At 38.4% G+C, this 24,120-nt stretch overlaps 1 protein-coding gene across 6 annotated transcripts in view; it reads left to right on the plus strand.

Annotated features, from left to right (window-relative positions):
- AFF2 (ALF transcription elongation factor 2) overlaps positions 1–24,120 on the plus strand; it is a 434,150-nt gene that overhangs the window by 171,033 nt on the left and 238,997 nt on the right. For all 6 annotated transcript variants that reach the window (XM_084535140.1, XM_084535139.1, XM_084535136.1 and 3 more), the window contains exons 2-3: positions 13,293–13,413; positions 20,155–21,045. In XM_084535140.1, the coding sequence (XP_084391266.1) occupies positions 20,215–21,045 (831 nt within the window). In that variant the 5' untranslated portion in view covers positions 13,293–13,413; positions 20,155–20,214. The remainder of the gene's footprint in view (positions 1–13,292; positions 13,414–20,154; positions 21,046–24,120) is intronic.

Genomic DNA, 24,120 nt, shown 5'->3' on the forward strand with positions numbered 1-24,120 from the left:
GGCAGTCCTATCTTGCCTTTCCTGAGGATTTCTTTATGTATTATGAGACGTGGTCCCATAAAATGGTAAATCTTCTATATCTAATCTGGCTACAAAACCTATTTAGACTAATACTCTGATGTGATTGTGCTGCAATACAGTGAATTTTTAAATCCAGTGAATTTTTAGAGCAGGCAAATTACATTTTATTGAAGAAAATACTCGGGATCTGCGCAGAACCGAGGAATGTAGTTGGTAGGGTTCCCTCAGGTGGGCTCACCCCTGGCGAGCTGAGCGGGCAGAGGCGCGATAGCTCGGCAAGCACGGGCAGAGGGCAGGCAGCAAATCACCAGCAGTCAGGAGGGAAGAATCCAAGGAGCCATGTAAGCAGCAGCTTTTGTATTTATAGAATATACTTCTCCTGATGTTAATTTGGTACAATACGCGTTAAAAGAACATAAAACTGTAGCTCTGTCTTTTGACCGCTGCTTAATGTGTTTCGTACCTGGCCCGTGAATGTGAGGAGATGCACATGGCCACGACCAGATGACCTCCTTGGAGCTGAAATCACGAATTAAATGGTTTAAGTCATCAAAATCAGTGCAGGTAGACATGGCTTTACATGTGGAGTCATGGGCCTCGTGAATGGTGTGCGGGCTGCTGTGGAGGCTGTTAGCGCATGGTACTTTGTGTCAGCTTTATTTTGGTTTGCTCCTGCTGTCAGCTCTGGTAGGGCGTGCTGTGAGGGGCACGTCTGGCCTTGGGAGGCCGCAGAAGGCCAGGCCAGGTCTGTCAGGGCCCTCGGTTTTCTCTCTTAGGCTTGTCTGAGCCATAGGTGGGTGTTACGTGGCCATAAAATCAGCTCTGCAGGATTGTTTGCTTGAACAGATGTTACATTGGTTTTAGAGCTGTAATTATTCTTTATTTATGTCTAGTTGCTTGAAACTGACATTTAAAGAATGACAGGTTCTGTGGGTAATACTGAAATGTGGTGGTTTTTCTCCTTTTTTTTTTTTTTTGAATTACATACAGTATGTTAAGTTAATGTGAGGAGAATAATCCGTGTTCTAAAACTCAGAGATTCCTTCCTAGACCGACAGTAATATACACATTTTTTAGGCTTTCAGTGTAGCAATGCAAGACTTTCAAGTGGAAAATTGTTAATTTACTATAATGAATTGAAACGTGAAAAAACAAATATTTAGTTAATTGCCTCATAAATCTGTCTGTTACTATCAGTGGAATTAAATTGATAAACAGTTCTTTAAAATTAATTTCCACATGGCAATGTGCAGATTTTATTTTATTCAAACCCCATTAGGTATTTGTATGAAAGAAAACATGAATTTATATTTCTGTCACATTAAAGAGCGTGTGTGACAAAACACACATTTCCTACCATGGATACTGAGGCTTTAATACATTTGGCATAATGAGCAGTGCTAGATGCTAGTTATTTGCAATGCAATACCAGCTGAAAAGTGAAGGTGCATCACACTTTTATGATTGTATCATGTCACTTTACTGTCAATACATCTTAACTCATCAGCCGTTTGCTTTTGGGGTCAGGAGAGCATGGATGTGATGCCTGAAAGTCACGTAATATTTGGGGCTGAGAGGTGAGGAGAAAGGGACGCTCTTCCAATGGCCCTGTTGAGCTTATTTCTGGTGCCTGTACAGGTGGGGGCTCCCAGTGAGAGGAGGAGGAGGAGGAGGTCCATGATTCACATTCCTGGGCCCCAGTTGCCTCTGCAGGCCCAGCTTTTCCAGATTCAAGCCTGCTGCAGTAGCACTTGTGGGTACTTGGTATAAAAGGAAGCTGGCAAGCTGAGTGCTGTTGTACTTTAATCACCTAATGTCATTATGCCCTGTGCAGTATCAGTTTTTCAAAGTAAGTGGGGCACTACACGAAATTAAATCATTTGATACGCTCCCTCCTTGCAGCAAATGTAATAAGAACATCCTTGCCTACCTCTCCCAGTGACATTCAGCAGGAGAAAACCTGTCTCACTGCGTATGACCCAATGTTCTGGAAACGCACATAAAGATAATTCCTGCTTGCTGGATGGTGTTGTTAGTTATACTTAAAATTCAACTCGATGGTTGTCATCTCGGAATTTAGTGGTGGATGAATGGTTGCAAGTTACAGCTGGTCTCATGGTGAAGTTTGATGTCTGGGAGTCAGGACGCCTCAGTTTAATTCCCACAGCTGTCTCTTGCTTCTTGAATGACCTTAGTCAACTCACTTGAACTTTCATTCCCTCAGTTGTTTTGCTTGAAATCAGTAGTTACTCCTTCCCACAGGCATAGTCTGGCATGACCTGTGCTGATTTGTAAAGAGCTTTGAGATCCCCCAAAGAAGCCAGCTAGAGGGACAAAATATTATGGTAACGATGGCCTTTAAGACTTCAGAGGAAGGAGGCTGCAAACACATTTTCATTTAGCTTTAATAATACTTTAATAATCAAAAGAAGAAATGTAATGTTTAATATTTAAACAAAATCGCATTCACTTTCTTCTCATGTTAAGTGAGTATTAAAGCAGGATGGAAGCTAGTTTACATATTTTTACACTAGACTTTTTTATTATTAAATACTGAAATGTGCTGGAGCTGGCCAACCTCCAATGGATATGACTCACTAACATTGCATTTTAATATTTGCAAGTTACACAGTATGTTTCTATTAGACAAATGGTTGATGGTAAGGAATTCAAAGAGGATGCACTTTTATTAAATAACATGTTGTCTTCATGTAATGAAAATAAATAGCATTATTTATTTGCTGATTGACAGCAGCAGGGACAAAAGTACTTATAAAGGGTTTGTAGTGTAAATAACTGCTATTCAGGATGCAGTAATCCATGTGTCTGGTCTTGAAAATGCAAGATATAGTTAGTGTCGTGGAATACGCGTCTGAGATTCTCTGCAGACTGAAGAGAACCAGAGCTTCCTGTCCACCTGCTTGTAATAAATGTAGATGCCCCAAAATACAAATGTGAATTCCCTTCTCACATATCTGATAAAATGCAAACATTGTTAAATCAATCAGGTTTTTGGACCTGTATGAATGGTGAACTTAGTTTGAGATAAAGTGATAATTTTCGCATGAGCTGTGAAACTCCTTGCAACAGGATATTCTGTTTGAAAGCATTAAGGATGTTAACACATAGATATCAGATCCTTTGTACTTAACATTTAGCTATGGGTGTCAAAAATTTCTCAAGGCAGAGGTGATATTTTGCTGGAATGCTCTGCTCTGTTCCTAGGTGGTTTGCTAGGCGTTGCTGTTGGCCATTGTAAGAGGCAGAATGGGTTAGAGCTTTGGTCTTACTTTCTTCTGGGAATTTGGCCCTAAATGGCCGTGTTTTCTTTGTAGTGGCATTCCTGTCATTCATGAAATCATTTATACATGTAAATAATACATGTGAAATTTCAAGTACGTAATTGGGGAAACAGTTTCTGTTTGGCTCTCGAAATTACAGTACTTGGATTATTATTTGTATCACATCAACCTTAAAAAAAAATCATATTTCAGACATGAGGTTGTAGATTTGGTCAGTTTAAATACAATTATGTTATGATTTTGCTCTACCTGAAGAAGAGAAATTATTTTACATTTTTTTAAGTGATCATTTTTAGCTTTCAAATCCAAGGGCAAATTTCAAACATGTGTTTTTAAACTTTTGGCAGTGGATAAAGAATTTCTGTTAGCATGTGGAATATAGCTAGTTTGTACAAAAATGTTGCTGTTGCTTAGAACTGGCAGTGTTAAAAGACCTGGCTTCTTTGTCATTATTAAAAGGCTAGGTCCCATCCAGCCGTCATTGAAATCACTGGGAAAATTGCCAGTAGCATCAGCTGAAGTTGAACTGTGCCCTTAGAGAGGATGTAAACCTCAGCACTGCTGGCGAACTTTGTGCTGCTTTGGTTAAATTATTTAGTCATACTTTATACTTGGTTTATTAATGAGAAATAAACATTGTGTGCTAAGACATGAGCGGTATTTGTTATAGATTATCTTCCTCACTAGAAGCCAAAGATACTGGTAATCCATTGATCTGCTGACTCTGTGTCTATTCAGGAAAAAAATATCTACAAAATATTATACTTTCTGAAGCTGTGTATAACAGGCACCTTATTGCTGTGAGGCATTTTAAGGTCTAGTGGAAGAAGGCTTGAAGTTTGGGATTTGAATATTCAAGGTTCTTTCCAAGATGATGACCAGTAAGTCTCGGGAAGCCACAAATTCATTGTGTCTCCTGCGTTTTGCTAGTGCCTGAGATGGGCAATATATTGATGACGGCACTGAAATGCATGTTTACTTGAATTTGAAATGAGAGCACCTTGAATTTATTTGACCATCTCTTCCTTTCCAGTAGATATTACTACAACAAATGGAGGCAATTATATGGGGTTTCAACTGAGAGAAGAATAATTTATTAGAAAATAATTTCTCTAGCCAGAGTCCTAAATAACAATAAATTAAATTATATTAGGCTTACAGTACTACTTGCCTGTGTATTGGGGTCTCTGAATCAGTCTGTATGTATGCACTATAAACAAAGGCCTGCGTGCACTTCTCCTTCAATCTAAAATTGACGAATGAAATAGTCATCCTCCTGAATTTTTAATTTTCCTGTGGTGGTATTCTTCAGCACACGTTAAGTTTTAAGAACATGTGGTTAAAGAGCTGCACAGCATGTGAAAATGCTCAAGGGAGCAGAGGTGCCTGTTAGTAAATGAGTGCATTTATTAGAGCTGTAGGAGTAGCACGGAAGCACTTCTGTGATAAAATACTCAAGCATTTGAGTCTGCTGATTCATCTGTCTCCAAAAGGATGTGTTAATCAATGATTGTTTTGTAACATTTTTAAAAGGTTAGATTTATTTCTGCTGGCTGTCTACTGCATATCATTGCCAACATTTCAGGAAAATACTTGGAAAATATAAGGACTCAATTTGTAAGGATACATCCTACAGGTACCTAGAAAAGTTTTAAGTAGCAATATTAAAGAAAAATTTTAGTTATAAAATGGAGGTAAAGACAAAAGTAGCGTTCCAAATGGTTTTCAGTGCAGATATAAGGGGTGCAGCCTGTATACATTAAGTGATAATCAACCACACAATATGGACTTTCTATTTCCATATATTAAAATGTATTTTGTTCTTTGAAAATGGTGCATGTATAACCAGAAGAAACTTAGTAGCACATTTTTAATTAACAATTTGAGGTATCCAACCAAAGGAAAAACAGACAGTAAACGGCTTTGTTAAAAGATCTTTAATTGCATCAAATTATTGTTATTCCTTTGGTGTAATACATGTACTCCATGTAATAGTACCGTGCCACATTTACTGTTGATGTGTATAAAGAATAACGCACAGCATGCAACTAAACAAATCTGTTTTTATCAGTAACAGATTAATACGTAGAACAATGTAGAAGCATGGTGGAAGCTATGAAGCTGTTAGGAGATGTGCTTTGAAATGTTTTTGAATTACAGCATATACTTTGGCAAATGCCTAATGGCTTCATTGCCATCAGTGAATTTTGAAGAAACTTCAAATACCAGAAGCAATCAACAGAACCTTAAAAAAAAGGGGAGTGTGGGGGGAGGTGTAAAAATGACTGCCATATTCTGTTAAACTCTTGAGTGCAATGAAGTGAAATTCAGAATTCAGGTGGAACCTCCTTCCCTGTCCAACCCCCCTACTACAAGCTATCAGAGTCCCCTTACAGTCACAGGACATTACCCATCTAATAGAGCTTCCTGATACAGGTCCAGTGTCCTGAATATAATTCATTTGGTGCCAAAAATAGTCATAAATCTCACCTTTATGTGAGTTTGCTATAGGTTATTAGCAGTTTAGAGTAAACCATGACTAACATAGTGGATTCAAGGTGTTTTTTGCTAAGCTGGTAAGAATACCTTAGTGTTCATTCATTTATTAAACAACAAACAAGCTAACAACAGAAAAAAACAATAAAAAATACAAAAAAAAAAATATATATATATATATATACCCTAACTAGATATTTACATATCGGGTATTTACTCTTAGAAATATAGTATGTTGCAAAGCTATTTTATGTGATTGATGTTCTATAATGACTGTTTGTCTTTTAATGTCCTTTTGGAGTTGTGTTTATATTATAGCCATTTTTCTTTTCACATTCCTTTTTCTCTTTTCCTTCAGTTTTGCTTTTGTTTCCCTTAGTACAAATCTGAACTGACAAGAGGACTGTAATAGAACTCCAAAACATACCTTGAACACACATTGTTAACCAAATTACAATCACTGATGTCGTTTACACGTGTAGCCTTTCAAAGCATGAACATGTTCATTTAATTTGCTTTTTAAATATCCCTAACAGTGTCCCCGAGCATTTTAATAAAACAGAAACAGTTAATTATTGCCGAATAAGAATATCCAAACACAGTGGTCTGCAGCTTGCATGTAAATGTATCTGACAGCGCTTCTCTCTCGAAGAGAAAATTGTGTAAATTGCCACTTATTATCATTTTTAATAAATAAGTCTTATCTTGATTCTGTTTCTCTTTTTCTTTCCCACCCCTCTGCAATACTGTTCAACAACCATACTTTCAGTGGGACCATTTCTATTACAGAGTGATTGAGCTCTGATTTACACATCAATTACCCAACTTCATGGAGATTTTCATGCTCCCCTAGCTGACATCAATGAAGCATAACTGCGTAAGCGCTTTATTTCATCCCAGTTTTTGATAACTCAGACTGATAACTAATCATATCGAAAGACAATGTGCTATGATACAGGAAACAATAAATGCTCCCCTTTGAAACCTCATCTGTTCTTTATACGCTTACTATTCAGGAACTTATCTCTGCCATCCATTCCCCCAGAACTGTTCCTTCCAAATTCATGTTAAGGAAAGGTTTGGGGATGCATAATGCCAAAAAGAGGAGAAATTGAGTGACAATAACATTTTCTAGATACTTAGGGGGAAAAATAGCTAAAAAGAATGAAGAATGTGATAAATATAAGCCAAACCCTTAGCCTTCTAGTTTAAATTTCCATAAATTGCCTAGGGGTCTCTTGGGTGTTATTTTGTTCGGAGGCTTTAATCTTCTGTATTCTTTATCTAACGGGCTATGGGAATGGCATTGTTTTTAATGCAAATTGTTAAAAGATTTAGCTCATGTGGATAGATAACCAGTGACCATCTCAAGTGTTTCTTATACAGAACTGTTGAACATCAAAGACAGAATATTCTGTATTTTAAAATAAATCATTTATCTTGAAGTATGATGATAGATATGTTCAGCATTAGATACTTAGAGTAACTATTCATGCAATGAAGAAGAACACAACATTAAAGCAAATGTTAAATAAGAAAGATTGAGAGAAGTGTAAAGCTATTCTATGGTGGCCTGATTGGTCTCTGTTAAGTAGTAAAATTGCCAGGACAAAGATGCAAGAGCAGTGCCACTAAACAGATTAAGAAGAATTTTGCCATTTTACGTGGGTACTGCTCATGACATTTATCGTTAAGTGAAACAAAGCCTTCAGATGGGCAGGGAAGATGTGGTAAGTTAACCATATTTTTGCTTAAAGATCAGGTTTTGAAATTCCCCTCGTTTACTAAATATATGTTAAGAATTGTAATAAAATTTAAGACCTTGGGCAGATTTTTTCATTTGGAATGATGAAATACCACAGAGTATACTGGGAGAATCTGAATACACTCAGAAACCTGTTCTCCTTCCTTTGTACGATCTTGTGGTACTCTGGTTTTACATGAAATCAATGGAGTAATGTTGAGATAAATCTGGACTAATGTAGAGGGGAATTGCTACTGTAATGCGTTTGCTAGAGGTAGACTTTCACCTTGCTGGGCTATCAGGTGACTGCTTTTTGCCTTACATTTTTCCTCACATTGAAAAAGAATTGCCCTGGTGTGGAAAAGCAGCCAAGCGCGTATTTTAAGCATGGGAATATTCTCATTGACCTGAGCTAGATTTCTCACATAAATCAAAAATGTTCACGAGTGATTTTTCATCTGGGCTGTTTAATGCCTTGCTCAGGCATATGAATATTTGAGGAAGTCCAGTTTCTGGTTTTACCTCACCAACCTCCAGAGCACTTGTGGCAGAGAACAATTCTGTCCAAGAGTGAGAACTGTGAAGAAATAACCTTGGAAAGGGACTTTGAGTTCTTAAATTTATTCCATTTTATATTCACCGTGTCTTAGTTTAGAAGCTTTTGTTTATTTCTTGTTTCCACAAATGACAAACATTTCAGTTTGAGAGCTTCTTTCATCATTTAGGCTAACCTGATATTTTAAGGCAGAGGGGAGAGCACTATTACAGGAGAATATTTGATTTGATCAGTGTGCATTTTTGTGAATTCAGACATTGCTGCTTTCAATATTTAAAGAAACTACTTCCCTAACTTGTGGATAAATGCTGTTTTTCTCTAACGTTATGCATTTATCCTCCAGCATGTAGTCTGTCACTACTATAAAGCCTCTCTGCTCCAGCTTTTTATTGATTCTTTCCCTATTGCACTTTTGTTGTTTTGTCTGAATCAACAGAGCGGTGTTCTGTTCTCATTCATGATTTTTCTGCAACATTAGATATTTGATCATTCTCTCTCTTTTTTTTTTTTTTCTTTTTTTTTTTTTTCCCATGTCACAGTGACTATTCCTTCAAACTTGTCTGGTCTGACTTCTTTCTTCTCCTTTCTCCTCTCTGTCAGGCTTGTCTGTCTTTCCTAGTCTTCCACGCTTTGGGAGACTACCTTGTGGCTTTAGTTACTGCATCTTTGAAGACAAACCCCAAATGCCGGGTCTCAGCCTTTAGCTGTTCATCTTACTTCTTTGGCTTTCCTTCTAACTCTTCCCTTAACCTCTAGCTCTTTTGAAATGTCCTGAATATTTTTTTTGTTTGTTTTTGTGTTGTTTTTTTTTTTTTTTTTTCGTTTACCTCCAGATCATTTGCACCGCATCTCCTTACTTTCCCTGCAGATGCTTGCACTGTCCTTTCCAGTGCCCAAATTTTTATTCTACTTCCAGATCTCTTTTTGACCGTGCATGTCTGACTTCCATCTCTTATAATCAGATCTGTTTTTAGCTTCCAGTCCAAAGCCTATGGCAAAAGACAAGCACTTGCTGCAACCTCCTTCCTCACCAGCCAGCCTCTCCCCCTCTCTGCCTGTCGCCCACGTCCCTGTCACCATCGCGGGCTGAAGGGTGCAGCTCCCTGGGCCTTGCTGGCGCTGTGGGTACACCGGGCTGAGCACCTGGCCTGTCACAGCACATCGGCTCACCGCCCTCCCGGAGGGTGTCTGTTGCTGAGAAAAATGACAAATGAACGTATGCTGGTCTGATTTTAAAGGATTAAGTACGCCTTTATTTGAAATGCATTTGCAGCTCATGTTGATGTTAAAGCAGAGCGATAGTGTTGCTGTTCCCATCCTTTCTGCCATACCCAGCACACAGGTAATTTTTAGAGCAGTAGTCTCGTGTACTTTGTTGCATTCTTATTGCTCACCATTCCCGGTCTTCACAGATTTATGTACGGGCTTCCCCATTCTAATTCAATTATTAATCTAATAAGTGGTAACAAAACAATAAAGCTCATGTATTTAAACTGCGTTGTTACCTAATAGCTGTATCTAGGGAACTGGCCCTCTCAGATACAATGAGTATCACAGCCTCCAGCTGTTTCCTTCTAAATCTCTTTTTTAAATGTTTACAAAACTGTGTATTTGTGATTTCCTACTCTCCTGGCATTAGAGGAGTCATGAAGTATTTCTCATACTAATGAGACAGCCTGAACTCTGCTGTTCCTCGTGGTATCTGACTACAGTTTCACTGACACCTTCACCACTAATCATATATCCGTATTTCACAGAACATTAGTTAGGCTTTATATTAAACACGAGTCCCAGAGATTGCCTTGTGGCTGCATTAAGAGTTTCTGGAGAACATCCCACTAGGTTCTCAGTGCTCTGCAACCTTGTGATCTAATCAGCATTTCTCTTTGGATCACAAGGAACCTAAAAAAGTTATCCTAATCTGTGTATGATTTTATCATATTTGACTTTCCACAGCCACAATCAGTGCCATGTCAAGCTTTTGCATAGCACAAATGCATTTGCAGAGAAATAAACCAAGCAATTGACCTGACAGGATGAGCAACCACTTGCTTTTGTGTAGTCTTTGTACACTTAGGGCTGTGGGGTAACTGTAGGAGTTGAAAGTTTGAAACAAACCTTCATTTTTTTATTATTTTTTTTTTCCTCAAAAGACAGTTTATGAGAAAGATTTGGATTGATTTAGAGGCAGCAATTCACTTAGGGTTTTGCTTCTGTGGTAATATGGATGCTCAGTTTGATAGTCTGCAAATGTCATTGGGATCTGGGGCATGAGATGCCCCTTTGTGCTCGTCTCTTGGGTGCATGGAGAATCTGTCTTTCAGAAAGATGTGCACTGAGAGATACCTAAGTATGTTGTGTTAGAAAATACTGTGCTTTTTGTGTGTGTGTGTGTGTATGTGTTTTTTAACCTTTCCTGTTAAAATTGTAAATACTGTCTTAGTTTAATATAATGCCTTTTAAAGTGATTGTACCATTTTGAGTTACCACTGCTTTCTCGTTTTTGAATTAGTGGTTTTGTAATGTGTCACAAAACTTGTATGGAGAGTCTTAAAGCCTTTGCTGCTTTTTCTCAGTTAAGACGTGGCATAAGGCCTCCATTTGGTTCCCTAAATACTCTGCATGCTTGAGACCAGAGCCAGCTTGTATTTAAAGTGCTGAAGCCTCACATGAAAGATGAGATCTGTTCTGTGCTGAAGCCTGTGATCCGTGATTCTGTGATCCGTGTTCAGTCTGATCTGAGTGGGTGCAGGATTTCACCTGGAAATACTGGGACTGGGTTGCCGTTGTAAGGCTGTAAAATGCAGCTCTAATTTTCATAAATAATTCTTTCTGAAGTGGCAGTGCCTGGGATGCGCCTGCTCCCATAAGAAAAGATTACTCGTGAAGGCTCTAATACCCTGCTTTCAGTAGATCCACCAGCTTGAGTGACTGCTGCAGGTGAGATTGGGCTCCTCACTTCATGACCTGCTCTTTGTGCAAGAATTGCACCATCTATAGGCGAGGCTGCCAAAGAAGTCACTGGGAAGATCTCCCATGAGATTTTTGTTCCCTTACTCCCATACCTGTGGACTTCAGGCCTGATACGGAGACATGGCAGGAAGAGAGAGTCGTGTCCTCCTCTTTACCTTTTAGTGAGCAGGTACTGTAGTAAAGTGACCAGTGGTTACAACAATTTCACTTTGCTCCCCCTCAGGAAACCCATAAATAGCACTATTAGCTTTTGCAAAAACACCACGAATGATTACAGGAATGTTCTGGAGCTTGGTAGTGGTGAGCTCCATGGATGTGAGGCAGCGATGTCACCACGTCGGGGCGTTATGTGGCATCTTCACAGACTTCTCACCCGTGGAAGGAAAAGGTGGATGGCAATCATTCAGCTCAGCCTGTGGAGGTGGCTTTGCGTTGTTTCTGAGCCATACTCGAGCGTTATGCAATTCAAACCTGAGTGATCTTGAGTTGCTTATACCGGTTATTAATTCATATTTTTGATTTAAGGATTTCACTGCAGCATTTGTCTGGGCTTTTTTTCTTTCCCTCCCTGTACAAAAACAAGCGTGTGAGTGTAACGATACAGGGAGTCATCAGGAAACAGACATATGCTTTCCTGTGCTCTCTGCAGGGCTTGCAGGTTCAAACACAACCTGCCTGAATCATAAGAACTTTAATTGAGTAGATAAAGAGGTCCTCATAATTATAAACTGCAGTAGGTATAACAAGAGGCTAAATACATAGCTGTGGTTTTAATTAGCTGGTGCTTCAAATTAGTAATTGTGGTTTCACTCAGAAATCAGTGACTTTATACACTGTTAAAACCTCATCACTGTGCAGTTCATTCCTCATTATATCTCTCGGTGTGAAGCTTTCAATACAACATCATGCTGAGCTAAAAAGGCAAAAGTTGTAGAAATTTGGTTATCTTCCAAGTGCAGTGGAGCTCTATAGAGGTTTAATTCATTCTCACCAGAGACAGGAGAATTAAATGTTCTTTGTTACATATGTAATATGTCCATCTGTATGTATGCATCTGTACATACGGGACGGGCATGGGCATGTGCATGTCCAGAGTCTGTCAGGGAGGTATTGCTTACAGCAGATGACATCGGTGCATGTACTAAACCTGCTATTCAAATTGTCATCTGGAATTTGGTAGCTAATTAACTGACACAAAGTAGAGCCAAAAGCCTCATAACAAATCAAATATGGGTTGAAAGCACAGAAGTGTCCCTTAATGCTTGTCATGTGAGGGGTTGTCAGTGCAAGTTGAAGCATGCATCTCTTCCTTTCCTCTTTTCTTTCCTGCCCTCCCCTCCCCTACAGGGTTTTAATTATATCTTTTCCCTCAGAGGAGCAGGAGGTAGTTTGCAAAGCTAAGAGACCAAAGTACTTCAGTGCTATTCAGGGGAGAAGTGAGTGTGATCTCACAGCTTATCAGCTAGGTCTGGCAGGTGCACAGAGTAAGCTGACGTACAGATAAGTGCCACTCACCATGGCTGTGCTGAGGCGATAGATCCTTTCCTGTTTGTTTGTTTGGGTGTAGGACTCTCTGCTGCTAGAATCAACTTCCCTAAAGTCTCTTCTTGGAGATGGCTAGAGAAACCCTTTTTAAAACACCCTTAACACTCACAGTGAAGCCTTACATAAATTTTAACGAGTGCATGGGACAAAATTAGGTGGTCAAAATCACACAAGGCTGAACTAGAGCGTAGGGATGGATAGAGACAAGTGTTACACAGTTAGTTGGATTTGAAGACATTGCAGTGCTTCCTTGACTTCACTTTTGCTTTCTTTGCACAAAGACGGTCTCCGTAGGTGTACGTGCACATGTTTATGTATGTGTGTATGTTCATATATTCTGCAGACTGTTCATACGAATGTGTCAAAATTTGTATTATTCTTGTGCATAACATTCCGTTAATTTGAAGAAATACATTCTGTCTGTTTTCATTTTGGAAGTGTACTGAATAGTTTCTATTACCCAATTTCATATAGTATTATGGCTCCAAATTTACATTTAGGAAAATCATGTAGTGGCTTTTTCTTTCTTTCTCTCAGAATTATCCTCAGGAGCTACATAGTTGCTAAGGTTTTGCTGTTCTTACTGATAGTAATGATCATGTAACTAAATGATGGGGAAAATAATATACCATCTTTTTGTCTTTCTCTTCCTCAGTCACTATGAGCAAGACCGGAGTGCACTTAAGCGGAAAGAATGGGAGAGAAGAAACCAAGAAGTCCAGCAAGATGAAGATCTCTTTGCTTCAGGTTTTAACCTCTTTGGGGAACCCTATAAGGTAAATGGCTTTGTTATGCTTTACATTTTTAGAATGTCTTTTTACCTGAATGTATTTTGCAACTATAAATAAAACTACTCGTCACCTTTGGGAAATGTCACATCTGCATTGGTACTCACACTCTTGAATACACCAAGCTTCCAAATCAACATATTGCAGAAGAGCAAACTGAGTGCTCCACCCAGCATTTCATTGGCAGAATCAGGAATTTTGATTACAGTCCTGTTAAAGTTTTCTTCCTCTATATACACAGTAAAGTCCCACAATAGATGTGCAGCTGATACCTCTACAAGCGGGGTTGTACCTTCAAAAATAACACTTAGTCCTTTTATTTTTAAGAAAAAAATATACCTGAGTAGTTAAAACTGAAGTCCTCTCTATAAATAATGAGTCCATAAGCTTTCTTTTGCAATCATAACTATCCAAAGAAGTCTTCTGGGAGAGTGTCTGAATCCTTGGGGACCATAACAAGAGTGTGAAAGGGACTTATGACAAGTCTTATTCTCTCTAAGGAGCTTTGCTGCCTGAGGTTTTCATCACCGAGGGATGTCCCCCTTTATGATTTCTGCTGCTTTGATTTTCTGTAAGACATTCCCTGAAGAATTCATCAGAATGTAAATTTCCATATCTCTTTCTCCTCCCAATCAGTGACATCCATTGAAAGGCCACCACTTCATCTTTCCATTTCACATTGTTAGCAGCTGTAGGGAGGATGAGGGCTCTTTGAAAATCACCAGAAAAGGAGGAGGAAAGACTGGCATTATTATCAAACGGTGTCTAATAATTATAGGCTGGGAGACTTATTCAGCTAAATAGGGATTGTGCAGTTGGAGAGTTTGTTTGTGTTTTGTTGTTGTTGTTTTTATAAAAATCTAATCAAGGCACTATTTCTGCATTGGAGTACATTTTAGCACCTTTAATTAGTGGAAAGAATAAGTTACTGTGAAGTGATTTTGTTGAGACTTCCTGCAGGTCATACAAACACTTTTCTTCATATTGGTGGTCATTTGGATTTCAATAGGTGGTAGAGTGATATGCAAATCAGCACTCAGTTGTGAGTAAGGAACTAGAAATGTACCTCCCAACAGGTATCTATTGTATCATAGGAATGATAATATCTCATTCTACATTTTTTCTACATTTCTACATTTTACATTTGCACCAGGCATGTACAAAATATACATGTGTGATCAAAAACTGGAAAACCACAAAGCAAAAAATTATTCTGGTAAATTTCTGAAGGTAATTTAATTTATAAACAATAAACACAGAAACTTTATTGCTTTTCACCTGCTTAGAGAGGAAGTTTGGGGATCTGTGGATTTCAGCAAAGCATAATGTATTACTGTGCTAAAAATACATTGTAATGATAAGTTGTGAAATACATAAATTAAGAGGAAATTGCATGCATAAGTAGTTATATGTCTTAAATTCACAGAACAAAAAGAACCAAGACTGAATATGAAAGCTAGGTCTTGCCTCTGTTTTTTACACTGGGAAAGGAACCAAGTGCTAAGACTGGTGTTTCCTTTGTAAGTTCTGCATCGCTAAGAACCTGCCACACTACAGTTTCCTAGGAACAAATCAAGAGGTGGATGTGAATCTGAGTGGATAAGTAGTGATTTGTATTCTTAAGCAATTGCAAAACTGAACTCAGGGTTTTATTCATGTGTACTCTAGGATAAAATAAAGAGGTCATGAGATGAGGAGGAATGTACTATATGTTCAGTTTGAAGCGCTGTTCCGTTTTGAGATGAATGGATGTTTCTCTGTGGATGAGGTTCAAGGCCTGGTGCACACAGCAAACTGCATCCATCTCGCTTATTCTCGTTGCTCACAGTGGGAGTAGGACAAAACAAAGCACTGCCCAGCAAGGTCAAGTGGCATGGTCTGTGATGGGCACAAGGGGCACATCCACAGCTGGGCTGCCTCTGCTTCTGAACATCATCTCAAGGGGTGGCCACCATGGCTCTGAAAGATCCAGGGTGGGAGGTAAGGTAGAGACTACTGTGGCAAAGGGAAGGTTGGGAATAACAGATCTCAGGAAATAGTGTCTCTTTTCTTTTATTTTATTCCCAGACATAGTGTCCATACTTGATTATCATTCCTTCCCCATTTGCTTGAACGGTAACCCAGGGAAGGGATTGTCAAGGCAGGGAATACCACCACTGCTGTTTGGATGATTTAAAGACTCAGCAACTGGCAACTATTTTAAGACTTCTCTAAAGTTAGGGATATTAAAACCTGGCCAAAGAAAGCTGACCAGTCAGAGGAGGAGGACCAAAAAAACAAAAACAAACAAACAAAAAAAAAAACACAAACAACAACAACAACAACAAAAAAAACTTCTGTTTTTCTCGTGGATCTTACTACTAGTTGTGTATCACAAGTTACGTGATCTGAACATTTGATTTGTCCTTCCAGAATATCTGCCTCCGTCTACCACTTCTTTACCCTAGCTATTAGCACATGTCTTTTTATCCCTCCTATCTGTCAGCTAAAACATGCGTGATCATTGCAGTTTTGAACAAGTCCATGTTTCTGCATTGATTCTGTGTATTGTACATATGTGTAAACATACATCAAAAGAGATTTATTTATCCATGTGTATAAAATAGATTTGTACATGTTTATTAGAAGATAGAAGACTTCTTTTGAAGCTCCACTGTCTCATGTGGAGAAACACCTCCTCCAACAATGGGATGACATCCAGCGTTATTTTGGTAAGGTTGGGCAGTGAGGGCTGTGTGCCTCCTAATACAACTTATAGAGCATGTTGGTTGCAGGTTCTGCATTCAAATGCTGGTCCAACCTGCTAATGCTTAATTTGGCAGAGATGATCAGAGAAGAGCCTGCAGCGTTATGGCAACAGACATTTGAAAGAGCAGTGTGAGAGTTTTAGCGAGAGGAGCTGCAATTTTACTAGTGAGTTGTTGATATTTTTTAACGTTTTAAATTAGTAAAGAGTTTCAGAGACAAGGAGTATTTTAGGGAAAACAGTAGGAGGTGGGATTTGTTTTGTTCAAGACTGTCACTTGAGAGACAGAACCCAATGGGCAGCATTTCCATTGGGTATTCTTTGGCGAATGTTAAATCATTTATTGTCTTTTTTTAGGTAAAGCCCCTCCACACTATTCAAGCTTAGGATAAAAAAAAATAATAATAAAATCTCAGCTTCTGATCCAGGGAGGTTAGTTTAACTGAGGCATGAGAAAGTGAAAGAATTACGAAACCTGAAGTTTCATACAAATTTTCACAAAACCCTTGTAAATTGGGCCTATAAGTTTGAGTGCATTAGTTCTTTTCTTTGTAAAGCTATAATGCAATAGCTAGGTAGCAAATTAGTCTTCCAATAGGATTCTATTACAGATCTTTTTTGAAAGCAATAGAAGCAAATGTAGGAGGGTGTACATTTCCTAAATTAACAAGAGCCTAGAATGAGGGGGAAGGCTGCTAGCCACGAGTCACAAACCAGACATATAATTTATGCCTTGGAATAGTCAGAAAATGCATTTCCTTGATAGCAGCAAAATTGTGATTCAACATGCTGTTCAGAAAATAAGCTGTACAGAGGTCTCTTTTGAGAAATCAGCCAATTATCCAGAACATGAAGGTAGAAATTGTCCCTAATCTGGAAGTAACAAAGAACAACCAGAAATTATGACCAGATTTTGTGTTTATCTTGCTGGTATCTGAGCTTGTCAAGAATACTCTACTTCTCGTGAAAGCCCTGAATTTGCTGATGGGAAAAAAACAACAATAACAAAAAACATACTAATGTTACGCTTTATTCCTTAAATGCAGGTAGTAAACTGAACTATGCAATGGTGAGCTCAGTCAGGTTATGTGATGCACAAGTCTGGTCTTAGTTGTGTGCTCGAGTTTTATTTCACTATGAGATAATTTGCTGCTTACATTCACTATGTGTTTTTACTTTGCAGTCTTGCAGTCTGGCTTAAAAAATATTGAAGAAAATAATAATCTTTCCATTGACTTCAACAACTATTGGATAGAACTTTAGCATACTTAAAATATGTTAAGGATATTTAAATTAATTACCTCCATGATTTTCAATAAATATATATTTTTATTAATGCTCCCAGAAAATTAGTACAAATAATAATACTTTTATATGGTCTTTTATCACCAGAATGTGAATAGCTTGCATAAAATAGAGTTAATATTAACCAAAATTATTTTTATATTCATGGCATGTAAAAAAAAAAAAAAAAAAAAAAAAAAAAAAAAACAGAAATATTCAAAAAGCTCTACATTCAAATTAAAATATTGATTCCCTCTGTAAGGACCTAGACAAGAGACATTTAACGTGCCATGACGTTGAAGTATTACAGTGATGATGTGTTTTTTAGTACTCTTTATTTTTCCTCCTTTTACTTTCTGGACAGTAAGCTAAACACAACCTTAAAGTGTAGCTGAACCAGCAGTGAAGGTTAGTGGTCAGGCTTTTCTTGATACTTGATTGTTGCCTATGTGCCATCCCATAAGGAGTTAAAGTGTTTGGTGGGGAAGGAGGAAACAGAACAAGTATGTAAGTGTTTAGACTTCGCATCATAATTCCTGCTGGGCCCTTAAGCACAATGGAATCTCCTTGTTTTAAATTTGGGGGTTGAACAGAGAGAGCCTGGTTTTGGCTGCTGCCCAAATGGCTCATTGTGCAACTCAGTTGAAGGAGACTGCTCATATACAAAGAGCTTATTCTTAGCATAGATAGAATATAATTTTGCCACTAAAATGACCAACCTAGGGATTTAGTTAGTGAATAAAAGTGATTCGTGGTTCTCCACAACTGGGATTATTAACTGTGTCAGTGAGGAGCACTGGCAAAATGTATATAGATGAGAACAACACTGAACAGTTAATTTTTAAATCACTGCCTCAGTGCAGTGGTAATATACGTTACAATCCCTGAGAATGAGCAAAAGAAAATTTGCATTTATTATCTTTTTTCAACATTTTTTATGGCATGTGCAGTACTAAGAGAAAAATCTTTCTGCAATATTCTTCTCATCTCTTGACTAGTTCAGTAGTGGTTAATATAAGCAGATATTTCAGGAGGAATCCATGCATGGATTTTTTTCATCACTCAGATTTCTGCATAATACTTGAGGAAGATGGGAACAGTGGCATGATAGCATCCTTGGTTGAGGAATTAAGTGGGACTGTCTCTAACCAACCACAAGCTCATAGTGCTACTTTTCCCCATCTTTACAACCTGATGTTAAGGCCCCTTTGGATTGTGACATTACTTGCTGTATTGAATGAAAAAAACAAATGTAAATATAAGTACAGTTGGCTGTAGCCTGAAGTATCGCTGTGCACTACTTACGTTATGTAGCTGCAGCATACATAAGGGAATGGCGTGAAGCTGCAACGGGAGGGTCAGGCTGGATGTCAGGAAAAGGCTCTGCGCTGAGAGGTGGTCGGACACTGGGACAGGCTCCCCAGGGAGTGGTCATGGCACCGAGCCGCTGGGTTTCGAGAAGTGTTTGGACAATGCTTTCAGACATAGGGTCTGATTTGTGGGTGGTCCTGTGCGGACCCAGGAGTTGGACTTGATGATCCCTGTGGGCCCCTTCCAAGTCAGGATATTCTATGGTTCTATGATAATTTAATTCCAGACTGTAGAAGTTAACCATCTGCTTGAACTATGCTTTTGCTCTGTTTTTATCCTTTGAGTCACATAAAGTAATAAGCGTGGGGAATGCAGTGTTTTAGTTCTCTGCTGGTCATTTCCATGGAACATAAAGGTCAGTGAGAAGGCTGGTACGTTGGGTCTCTGTGGGGTGACTTAGAACAAGGAGAGAGGAAATTAGCTGCATATTAGTTATAGCTTCCAGCGTATTTGTCCAGCTTTTTGTAAGTGTAAAGGTAAAGGGATAAAAAAAAAAAAAAAAAACAAAAAAAAAAAACATATTCTGCTTCAGAAGGGAAAGTATAATAGTGGTGAAACACAGATGAGTCAGTATTTATTTAATAATTACTGGAATTCAAAGAAAAGCATGATTCACAAATACAACCAGCCTTTAAACAATGGGAAGAATACTTAAGAATGTGGTAGTCATCTCTATTTATATTCTGTAAGAAATCTTTGGAATGATCATTTATTTGAAGCTGCTATAACTCCAGTGGTTAGAAGCATTTTCTTTTATGTATTTAGACAGTTGATACCATTGGTCAAACTGAACCTTGGATACAGAAATACTTGGAGTTACAATGTAGAAGAGCTTGCAACAGAAGAGTGTCTGTTATAGACTACCTGGCTTCTGTTTATGGCAGAACTATGAGTCAAGGGGGTGAAAGTGCAATAACATATTTAAATAAAATGTGTGATTGCAGTTCAAATGCTGAGTAACCAGTAATTGTACATTCATGTGTTGCGAGATATGAAATGCACAAGCCCAACTTCTCTGACATAAAACCAGCCTGTTTTGCTCATAACATCCATAACTCATGTAATTTAAACATTTCTTTGAGAGCATATTTAAGAAAATGGGAAGCAGTATACAAGTGTTACTCATGCAAGCCTGTTTCAAGAGATTCTTTGAACACAGTTATTGATAGATTCTTCTTACATAACATATGCAAAATGTAATTGAAATTAAATTAAATGTCAGCATGACACCATTAAACAGCTAACATTTGCCATCTTCTAAGACAACTATTCCAAGCATTAACTTCCTAATCAGGAATTTACTCACTTTTTTCCTTTATTTATTCTAGACAAATAAAGGTGATGCTCTTGCAAACCGTGTCCAGAACACATTGGGAAACTATGATGAGATGAAGGACCTGCTAACTAACCATTCCAATCAGAGCCACCTTGTAGGAATCCCAAAGAATTCTGTCCCGCAGACGCCCATCGACAAAAATGAACAGACCTTTTTCCCGGAACAAAGAAACAGGATGATCCCATCTCATCAGATCAGTGGCCACTCATCGACATCAATGCCTCCGCCTTCTTCATTATCATCTAATTCTACTTTGCTACACGGTCACCAGAGCAGCAGGAAGTCGAGGACAGACTGGTCGCGTGGTGGGCACAACTCTAGTGGGGCCCAGCCAAGCCAATCCAGTAGTCAGCAGAGTAGGACAAAGCATAGCTCTTCTCATGACCAGCCGCAGGGCAGGTATGAAGACCTCTACAATTGTCAGAGTGAGCAGCATAAAAGTGGAGGAACTGAGGAAGCAAACTCTATGGCAGCATCTTCACATTCAAGGCGGCATAATCATTCAAAGTCAGCAGCTGGAGAACATACTTACAAAGAAAACAGTCATTCAAAGTCACCCACAGAGCTTGAGTTTGTAAGTCATGGTCCTGGATCTCCACTTCCTTCCACATCTTTGTTATCTGCAAACAATGGTCTTTCGACCCAGAATTTCCCACCAGGACTTCACTGTAAAAACAGCATGGTCCAACAAAAGCCTACGGCATATGTTAGGCCTATGGATGGTCAGGACCAGGTACCCAATGACTCGCCTGAACTGAAACCTCCGATAGAAATTGAGAGTGGATATGGAAATCAGTCCTTTGGAACGCTGTTGGAAGGAAAAGTGAACACCCCTAGTTCGAAGAACAAAGTACCAAAGCTTAACATTCCTCCTGTTGGTGAAGTAAGTAGTTCAAAATATCTTTTCTCTCATACTGGTTGAGTATTTCATGCACTGAATACTTGTCTTTGGAAATATGCAGTTCCATTTCCTGGAACTATGTTTTAAAACATTCCTTTTTTTCTAGAATATGCATGACTAACTTTACTTTTGGCAAAGTTTGTTGCGATAGTCCCAGTAAGCAATATTTAATGAAATTTTAAAATCACAGATTGGAATATTAACATTGCTTGTTTCCAATTAATATTAAAAGGCTGGGTCTCAGTTGGGTATAATACATTTATACCAGCTAGAATTCTGGACAGAGAACTCTAATATCTTGGTTCATCTGCAGTTTTCACTATTTTGCATATTCAGTTAGGAGGTAGTTTGACATAAATATCACTGTTTTAATCTCTTTAAGGAAAAATGGCAGTCTCCAGACTTCAGCAGTACTAAACAGTTCTACCAGTAAGGAGTTTATTTGCAGAGTTCGCTGAATTCCCATTGCTTTTAATGGAATTAATGTGGCTTAAGTTCTGAGTAATGCTTATGAAAATGTGTCCCATTAAAGCTTTTATGCATTTTGAAGAGCTCTTAATATTGGGATTCAGTCCCAGACTCTGCTACCAACAGTTTAAGCTGTTGAATTTTGTATTGCTGGTCAGTACAATATTCCTGTGAGGAACATTTTAATCTGTTCATATTCATGTCCACTCCAAGCACAGATGTATAATAAGGATACCAATTGAACTATTTACAGTCTGTATACTTATTCTCTTATTCTGAGTTTCTCTAAAGCAGTAACTATTTCAAGGTAGGTTTATAGCGTGTGTATGAGCAGAATTGCAATATGGGTCTTTCATAGTTTTTTGTTTTCTGCAAAATATTTCCCTGTTTGGTAATATTTTTATACTAGGAATGAGGAGTGATGCATTCTTAAGCCACTTTATTGCAAAAGGTCAGCTTTTTCTACTGGAATAATTGTTTCAAGCCAATAATTTGTTTGACTATTTAAAAACTTGATGTTATTTATTAACATTCCAGGCAGCAACAAAGACTGATGTGTTTTGCAGTAGAGCTTGGAATAATTTTCTGGGAACTGCATCTGAAAACAGTAAAAGGCCTATTTATATCAAGTGGAAGCCGAGGGTTGCTTGCAGATGGTGTTTTATTAGAAAATGTATTTGTTAATAAACGTAGCTTTGTACAAGATTACTTTACAGATGTTTCTGTTTATTTTTACCTTAGGTTAAAAATCTGCTGATGTAGATGGCTTCATAGTCTGTTGCGATTTGTCGCTAGCATTGTTTGGCAAGTAAATAATTGCATGCAAAGGAAATAATGATGTTGCAAAAGCAAATACATTTATTCACTTTTGCCATCTATTAACACTATGAGTCAATAGACGTACTTTCAAGTGCAGCATTAATATGAAGTATTTTTGGAAACAGAATGTGTCTTTTGCAACTTGTCTTTTATTTTATTTTTTTTTCTGGTGAAATCCTGACACTGTTGAAATCAATTGAGTTGTTACCAGTTCTTTTTGGGCACAGGATTTCAGCCATGGTCTTTTTTGTGTAGGTCTGAGGACCTCTAACGTGAACTGTTTTTGGAAAGGTTTCTAGTCACAGAGATGAAAAATTAAGTTGTGAAGTTGTTACTATTGCTGCCTTAGTTTATATCTTGTGTAGTGAAAAATACGGGTGTATAATTAATTTCATTTATGATTAGGTAAATGGTAAACTCTAGGCACTTTAGAACTGAATGCAGGTAATAATTTTAAAGCAGTCTCTGTTTCATAAAAGTGAGCAGTGGTTTGAAAAAGGAAAGAAAACCTAAAGCTGTGTTGCGGTGATGTATAACTCTCCTTTCTGATACAGAACATATGACAATAGCCAGACTGATGGATGTTTTGCAGGCAAATCTCCTCCTGAGTTTGGAGGGTTGAATTTTTTTTTTTTTCTCCTGTGTCAGGACTGTGAACTTTGGCCCTCTGTGTTTTTCCACAGATGTGTATCCTGAATTTGATTTACCCTGCGTTCAGCAATAAAACTCCTTCCAATCCAACGTTATAGATAACTGGCTTAGTTTAAGCTTAATCAGAACTGACAGTGCACACCTGTGAAACCCATAACCTTTTCAGAATGACTGCAGCGAGTGGCTCTGTTGTAATCTTTATACAATTGATGTGGAGGCTTATGATCCTTCGGTGGTGCTTATCAATTTATGAACCCTCCCCAGCCACCTCCAGCCATAGTCATCTGCTTGAAACAATTTTGCTCCTGCTCCACGGGTTTCCATCCTAACACTGTTCCAGGTGGTGGTGGTGGTGATCTTCTTCGAACTAGCACTGGGAGTGTTTTGGGGACATTTTTCCATCATTTGTTCTGTAGCCCTCCCATATCTGAGTCCATTTTTCAAGTTGCCAGGTCTACACATTGAGATTGCACACCAAACTTTTTTCAGTGATTTTTCTCAAAATTTTGCATGCTCTCAAAATAAGGAATTCTGTAGAGAAACAATACTCCTACAGTCCTACAATAATGTCATCTATTAAGATGTGTCATGGTGGGAAAGAAAAAGACAGTTTTTAATATCTTAAGGAGGGGGAAAAAGTAACCAAATATTGGAAGAAGTGGATTTAAAAGATGAGTTCAGAGTGATGTGGAAATATGGTCTCATTTATCATGGCTTAATGGAATAGGATGTTGAGTGCCCTGGAAGCATTCTGCCATGTGTAAGGAAGTGATCAATTTTATAACGTAATTTGTGTCACTTGAGGTGTTGCTCTAAGAATCTTTGCTCATTCTCAGGGCCCAATTCTGCCCTCAGATATGCCCATCCATCTTTCAGCTCCTCTGGAGTGGACAAGGATGTTAATGCTTTGCTGCTGGCATGTCTCCACTGTGCAGTGGATTGTGGTTTAGTGATTTCTGAGCTTATAAAGATTCATGGTGAGTTCACACAGACTTACCAGATTGGGTCAGAACGTGGTGGTAGCAGCTCTTTTGCACCCATGGAATAACCTTTACCTCTCCGTGGATGCTGCTCTGTGATTTCCAGACCCAGACTTACCACAAAGAGCTTGTTCAGACC

Source organism: Aythya ferina (genome assembly GCF_964211825.1).
Source record: "Aythya ferina genome assembly, chromosome: 13".
NCBI lineage: Eukaryota > Metazoa > Chordata > Aves > Anseriformes > Anatidae > Aythya > Aythya ferina.